The sequence below is a fragment of the Vicia villosa genome, linkage group LG4, assembly GCF_029867415.1.
Source record: "Vicia villosa cultivar HV-30 ecotype Madison, WI linkage group LG4, Vvil1.0, whole genome shotgun sequence".
Classification (NCBI taxonomy): domain Eukaryota; kingdom Viridiplantae; phylum Streptophyta; class Magnoliopsida; order Fabales; family Fabaceae; genus Vicia; species Vicia villosa.
This window is the reverse complement of record NC_081183.1, coordinates 173629826-173637353: the sequence shown is the minus strand read 5'-3', so window position 1 is coordinate 173637353 and position 7528 is coordinate 173629826. Positions and strand designations below refer to the sequence as shown.

The 7528-nt window shown below is 34.1% G+C and overlaps 1 protein-coding gene across 2 annotated transcripts; it reads right to left on the bottom strand.

Moving 5' to 3' along the window:
* Positions 1–315: 315 nt before the first annotated feature.
* On the bottom strand, positions 316–3488 carry LOC131600339 (putative F-box/FBD/LRR-repeat protein At5g22610). Of its 2 annotated transcripts, none has more exons than XM_058872518.1 (3): positions 2968–3488; positions 2090–2245; positions 316–2011 (listed from the first exon to the last, which is right to left on the bottom strand). In XM_058872518.1, exons 1-3 carry the CDS (start codon positions 3436–3438, stop codon positions 1736–1738), a joined length of 903 nt encoding a protein of 300 aa, XP_058728501.1. In that variant the 5' UTR covers positions 3439–3488; the 3' UTR covers positions 316–1735. The 2 variants fall into 2 exon arrangements, with proteins under 2 accessions (XP_058728501.1, XP_058728502.1); XM_058872519.1 differs by having other exon boundaries at positions 3058–3488.
* Positions 3489–7528: the final 4040 nt, after the last annotated feature.

Genomic DNA, 7528 nt, shown 5'->3' with positions numbered 1-7528 from the left:
TATCATTTGTAACATATAACTCAGACATTTTACTTAAAGCTGTTAATTTAGGAGGTCAATTAATTTAATCTCCGGTCTCATATAATAAGGGGGTTTAAAAAAGTCCAAGAATAATAAACTCTTAATACATAAATTCTAAAGTTAGAAGGCTACAAAATTTAAAGGGGGTCATAAGACACTAAATAAATTTTAAAAAAAAAAAAAACCTAATTTTGAAAAAATAAAATAAAAAATTTGAAAAATTAAAAAATAACTTTTAAAAATTTAAAAAAAAAAAAAACTGTTAAAAATTTCGAAATTAAAAGTGTGCCAACATTTGGTGGAAAGTGTTATACCAATCTAAAATATTTATTTGAAGAATTATATTTTGTCAATTTAAAGTGATGGTGTTATGGTTGACAAGAAAGATGTTAAATATACAGTACAAAGTTTGGAGAATATGATTTGGTCACTGTTTCGGCCAAAAGTGAAGAAGAATGATAACATTAAAAAGAAAGAGTTGATCAGTAAAATATAAGTTGGTCATAATTTGGTTTGACTTAAGCTGCTCTATATAGTTGTATAATATGTCATTTTCCTTGTACTTAGGAAGATATAATGCTAATGTAATCTACGATAAACTAATGTTAATGTAGTCTAAACTATTATATCTGTTACAGGAGACATTTAGAGACACAAGATTGCCAAGTCCTACATGTTAGCTTGTTGTAATAGGTGTTAAGATGGAAGGCAAATATTTTCAATGCAAATATTTCAACTGGTGGTATAAAATAATTTCTTAAACAAGAAGAGACCCACACTAGCACACTAGAAAAGACCTCCAAATTCCTACACAAGATCTAAAAATCGTTGATAAAGGTTCGTCCCTTGGTCGATATTTAAGAAGGGGTGACGTTGACGGTTTTAAGAACCTCATATTCAAACACTGTAAAAGGGATTAGCACCTTTGAAGTCGTGGACTACAAGGAGTTACATGTAGAAGAAGCCACCCACTAAATCACAAGAGAGAGTCATATGGGCCCTTTCATCTTTAGAGCAAGATTCTAGGATGAAGCTTTCTTCATTCCCCGAGTCGATAAATTCAAGCTCTTATGGAAGGAGTCCACCTTCCTTTGGTTTGTAAACATTGTCTCGTAATGTTGGATCCCTGACCGTTTGGAAGAGGTGGACACCATCAATGATTCTGATTTTCCTAAGAAAGAAGAGGGGGAAAAGGAGTCGCTATCACTACTAGAGTCTAAAGTACTGTTATAACTTCCAAACATTTCTATTTCAAAAAACTTGTAATCAATCATCCCATTGGCTAACCTAGCGCTTTTTATGTAACACTCCAACATCTCTATGTCTTACCTATTAGTGAGAGGCTTAACTATATTGTCTACATCCCTAATAATTGTCATTACCAGAAGAGGAAGGATGGAAGGTGCAGTCGAACAATTACAAGTAGCAGATACTAACAACAGGAACTTGAGATTCTTTGTATGGTATGGCCTGTAATGCAAGTAGCAGATAACAATAATCTCACTGCATTGCATCTTTAATAACCTCTGTTATGAAATTAAATTTAAGTGCAAACCGTACAACCATAGATCAACATGATGCTGAAATTTCACAACCATGCCACTGCTAATAAACCAATAAAGTTTTAAAATTAAGGGGCCTTACACTAAAAGGAAAACTTTATTTCATGAAAAACCATTAAACATTCTCAAAAAACATGATGTAAATGTCATCATCAATCAAATAAAAGTTTGCATGTTGTAGAACCCCTTGTGCAAGAAGATAATTTCACCAACATCTGGTCCTTTGTGAGAGTGATACTGTTAATTGTCAGAGTTTCTAGTACTTGTGAATGCTTCATAATATATTTTACAAATTCAAACTCACATGTTGTGTCTCTGTAACCTCTAATCAAACATGTTTTGAGCTGTGATGAAATGCATTCTGGAACAGTACTAATAGGTGGATCCATCCAATTTTTGAATTTAAGATTCATTGCATCCACACCATCCTGTCAACAATTTTTAAGTGAAATTCGATACACAAATTGAAAAAAAAAAAAACATATAGTTCTAAACATAAACCAAACCTGAATAATAAAATGTTGAAGTTTAGGAAAATATGAGAGTATTCCCAAGAACATCGCACACTTTCCAAAGCATAGCCTGGTAGCATGATAACCAAGTTCCAGGTGGGTCAAATTGTGAAACATGGGAAACTCTATGCAACTGACGGCCCAGAAGGTCTACATGAATTGCCCAAAAAACAACATTAGAAATATAAACTTTCTATGTTCCATATGTTTGGCAAATTCTAGCAAGATTTTACTAAGAAATAATCTAATTTATGTATATTTGATGGTTCTAAAAAACAGTCCATTACCGCGAAAACGGTAGCGCAAAACACTATTGGCCGATTCACCGTAATCATTATCGCAACACATATACAGATCCGATTCACCGTAATCAGTATCGCAACACATATACAGATCCAATTCACCGTAATCAGTATCGCAACACATATACAGATCCGATTCACCGTAATCAGTATCGCAACACATATACAGATCCGATTCACCGTAATCAGTATCGCAACACATATACAGATCGAAACCACAAAAGCCTTTACGCAACGGCAATGCTACCGTTATTTAAAACCTTGCATATATGTACCAAAATACTCAATGCAAAGAGCATAAATACTCAAAACAAAAAACCATACATGTTCTACATACAAAGTATTGGCCTTAGAAAACAAAGACAATGGAGTAAATGAATCACAAATTCTTGCTTTGATCAAATTAGGTAATGCAACTGAGGTTTCAAATTTCCGTCTCGGTCGATATACATCTAACTCTGATTGTAAATTCTCAAGAACAGGAAATCCTAACAGAAACTTGACAATATATTCACGATATTTGAAAGAGACATTACTCAAATGAAGAGTTTTAACACGAGGAAAATCAACCTGATCATAGTCTCCGATTTCTATGTTTTCAAATTTAAGAACTTGAAGCATGTTGAAACTGAGAATGCGAGGAAGTAATTTGATTCGAACATTTTTACCCGGTAATTGTATGGTGAGATTCTGGACTCCTCTTTTTTGAATCAGGAAGTGGAAAATTTGATTGAAATCATCTTGTTTGAGGAGAGAGTGATATCGGCGGCATTTGAAGCGAAATGAAGGGACGGTTAGTGTGTTGTCTCGCAATGAGAAGATGATTGAGAATACGAATTGGATAAAAGAGTTGAAGTCTTTGAAGGTTTCGTCGTCGATGTCGAGAGTGGGGATGGAGAGCCACAAAGGTTTCCATCTTTTTGAGAGGATGCTTGTGGTTGCGGCGTGTTTGGTTGGGAGAATGGAGAGAATGCTACTGAGAATTGAATCAGGCAAGTCGGAAATTCTATCGGCAGTTGGAATTGACCTCTTGGAAGTCATCACTAATGAAGTATAGAGATAGAGCAAAAGAGTAGTAAAAACTTTTTTTAGTTTAGGGGGATAACTTCTCTACCCATCACAAAAAGATGGGTAGTATACATTCTATCAATTAGATGACACAATTTAATTTTTATGTATTTAATTATTTATCATATAGAACAATTGTTTGATGTTTCCAATGCATTTTACACCAAAGGTAACCTTACCCACTTTTTTGAGGTGGGTAAATAAAAATTCACCTTAGTTTAGTAGTTGTAATGGATCCTTAAAGATGAATACGTGAAATGTGGTCGCTACACCTCATAATCATGCATAAATACCAATTCAGTTGGTTTTAGGGCATATTTGGTGTACCTTTTCCATTTTCAAGATTCACCAGTAGTCTCTACATTCTACATTTCACCGGCATGACACATGTCTAAAACTACTTAGATTTTTCTACTCGATCATCTTGTTTACAAAATTAACTGACCGAGTCATTCTGAATTGGTCTTGAACATTTTGTGTCGGATAATATTTGCTTTATACCTTATGTTAATCTTCATGAGACATCATAGTCTTTAGAGGTGATAAATTTTATTTTACTGGTTGACATGTGGGTTTAAACTTTGTACTCACATTTACCTGAGTGTGTAATAAGTCAGTTCGGACATATGCAAAGTATAATCAAAGACTGCGCCATTATTACTCTTGCCACTATCTTTGTCCTATGTAAGGATGTTGATGAGATTTTTGTAGCACATTATCATCAGCTGGTTCTAATTGATGTACGTCGTGTGTCAACTTATCATCCATGGTTAATTAATGGTTTTATAGAGTATCACAATATTACATGATACTAGATGTAAAAAGAGATCATCTGAGATAAGCTCGTAAGAAAATTTTAGAAGAGGAGCAGATAAGGGTGACCATGACGTTGATGTCAATCTTACTAATATGTGTTTACTGGTGTTTTTGGTAAACAAGCACAAGTTTATTGTGCTTGCGAGATTAACTCGAAAAATCTCATAAGCAATTTGTGCAAGGTAATTGTATGAAAAACAACATGCGTAAATTAAATGCAACTGTTTGTATAAACTCAAAATAGATGCAAAACTTATTTAAAGAAATGGTAAATGATAAATATTTAAAATGCAATAAATGACATTAAACAATAATGAAAATGTAAGACAGCAAAGACAAAAAATTTATTCAAGGAAACAAAGAATAATGAAAAGAAAGGACGCGGACACATACATTGTTTCTCACAAACTGTTTCGCTCTTTAACTCGAGTACTTCAGTTCTATAAATGAAATGTATGAAACTTTGCGAACCTGATTATAATGTATGAGTCTTCTACTTATACTAGTCTAAAAGTAACTGTCTCCAGTAGTTATAATTCCAGAAGAAAGACATGTATCAAAATATGCAATTTAACCTTCTGAAATGCTTCCACGTCGCCAGATTTCAAAATTGTTGAAAAGTCCATTATCCCACATTCGTAACTACTTCTCAAGAATGACTGATCCAATACTCGTTGAGACGCATCTTCTTCTAACTAATCCTTAGACTTCAAAAATATCCTAAATCTTAGACATTTGGTGATTCTGTCAAAATCAATCATTCTGTCGAAACCCTTTTCGATATTTTGGACATGTTTAGAGGAAAGAGATCTTAATCTTGTGATATGTTCTTGAGATTCTTTCAAACCATTTCTCAACATGCCAGTCGAAACCCCTTTCATCAATGTGATTACTCTCGTCAAAACTTGTCATAAAACGCTTGCAAACATTTAATAGCCTTTCAATGTGACTTGCTTTTGACTTTCTCTTAGCTGGAAGTTTCAGGCTAACAATATGTCACTGCATTTTGGCTATTGGAAGAGAGGGTTCATAGCTAGGGAGAGTTTGAGGAAGACACTCCTCAAATGGCCAATCTAAATGTCATTTTAGTATAGGCACAACATCCATTATAGTACCAGCGATTGAGGAAGAACATGAGTGTTAGATATGCACAAAGTTGTCTTTTACTTTTGTATATTTTGACATTTTGTATTAAGGTTTATTGTGGGATTGTTTATGACATTTTGACATTTTATATTATGGTTTGTTGTGGGATTGATCATGACATTTTGACAATTTGTATTTCATTTTAAAATTTTAGCATTCAAATATAGATATACACAGTAGTTCTTCTAATTTAATGTTTTTATTTAATGATAAATGTATATGAATTATATATTATTTATAATGTAATATTTTTAAAAAAATATAAAAAAAAATTCTAACTTCCTATTAAAGGTGTAAAATACTTTCATGGAGTTAATTTGGAGATTAGCATCCAAAATTGTGATTTAAAAAAAAAAACACAGAAAATGCACATACAAAATTAATTCAAAGATTAGAATTTAAAATAATTTTTGACAAAAATGAGATATCTTAGTCATAAGATGATTTGTAGTAGAATGGAGACATCCGAATTTTAAAATCAAGAATATCTAATATTTTAGAATTTTACTAAACAATAATACCATTGAGCAATAAGGAAAATTTTATTTCGTACTGGAAAATTTGGAAGAAAAGTTCCAGTAGTCAAAATTTTCAAGTTGCATACCGAAACACTTAGTTAAAGTGTTCTGATAGTTTTAAATTTAATTAAAGTGGGATTTGAAGTTGCATGTCGGAACACTTATTTAAAGTGTTCCGGTAGTTTAATTTAAAAAAAAAAACTAGATTTCAAACAACGGTATTAAACATTGCCTAAAGCTAATGGCTAACAAATAGGAACTGATTGTACCTGATTAAACGGATCGTCGTGGCCGGCAATGAATTGGGCTTATGTGAACAAAGGGGGTGTACCTGCAAGGTACTCCAATGTCGAAGTAAGAAGAGAGAGAGAGCAATCAGAGTGCAAGCACAAGGTAAGAGTGAGAATGAATGAAGTTACTTGACTCTCTAGCGAAATAGGGTATTTATAGCCCCAGCGCTAGGCCAAGATCTCGCCATTGGACTGGATACCCAGGCCCAATTCGGAGACTGCCATAATTCTACATGTATAGTGGAGACCAGCACGTGGTTTCCATCCTGGGTCAACCACTCCAAAGTTTAAGGGGAGACGCGGTCTTTTAGGGAATGTGTGGACTCCGCTTTATTCTGAGGGTTGGAAGTGAAGAAACCCTACGAGGAGGAGGGTCCTCGGAGAAAAGGGTAGATGGAGGTGCTCGCAGAGAGCGCCTGCTCGAGACCTTGTAGGAAGTCTTTCTCGGCCCTTAATCCTTCCCGAGGGGCTTGCGGACTCGCCGGGTGAAACCTAGTGTGGCGCATGCTCGGTGTACGGGCAGGGCAAGCCCCGGTAACGAGGAGCTAGATTGGGCCTTCTCTTGGGTCAAACTGAATTTGGGCCTCTCGCAGTGTTTGGGCAACGCCTCGGCCCATTCCAGAACAGGAATCGTTGCTTACATGATTGCTTAATCTAAGTGTTATGGTGTGTTTTTTTAAATCGGATGACTTTGAAAAAGTGTTCCCGTTTATATAATTTTGAGAGTTTTAAAAAAAATTCTGGAATGTGAGGAAAGAATAAAAAAATTTAAAATATGTATTATTTATACGAGGTTATTTTAGTTTAAAGTTTTTTCATGTAGAGGTATGGGTATAATTATAGGGGTACGAAGTAAATTTTCAGCAATAAGTAATAAGGCTTATCATACAACAAGCCCAGAAATCTACACCGAATATTTTTAAATTTCCATGAGTTTTTACCGAAAATTTTGAAAAAATTCTTGGGCGATATCGGAAATTTCAAAATTTCCTGTATTTTGTATCTGAAATTTCGAAATTTCCTGTATTTTATACCGGAAATTTCAAAATTTTCGATCATAAATTTCTAGTACTTTCTACCAGAAATTTCCTATATTTTGTAATAGAAATTTCAAAATTTCCGATACCTTTTGTAGAGGTGTACGGAAAATTGTTTGTATCTCATCAAGAGTAAACTTGGAACATTTAAATTTTGAGAGTGTTATGTTTAAGTTAGAGGGTGGCATAGATTCCTCCAACAAGCCCATGCACAATTGAGTAAAGCCCATAATCACAACTCTCAGGAAAACTCCAG

What these genes read in the sequence shown, in the direction of transcription:
- LOC131600339 (XM_058872518.1), bottom strand. Translation starts at nt 3,438, where the DNA reads ATGACTTCCAAGAGGTCAATTCCAACTGCCGATAGAATTTCCGACTTG. An exon ending in AAATCGGAGACTATGATCAG is followed by an intron (nt 2,246 to 2,967) that starts GTTGATTTTCCT and finishes CAATTCATGTAG; the next exon opens with ACCTTCTGGGCCGTCAGTTG. An exon ending in TTCAACATTTTATTATTCAG is followed by an intron (nt 2,012 to 2,089) that starts GTTTGGTTTATG and finishes AATTGTTGACAG; the next exon opens with GATGGTGTGGATGCAATGAA.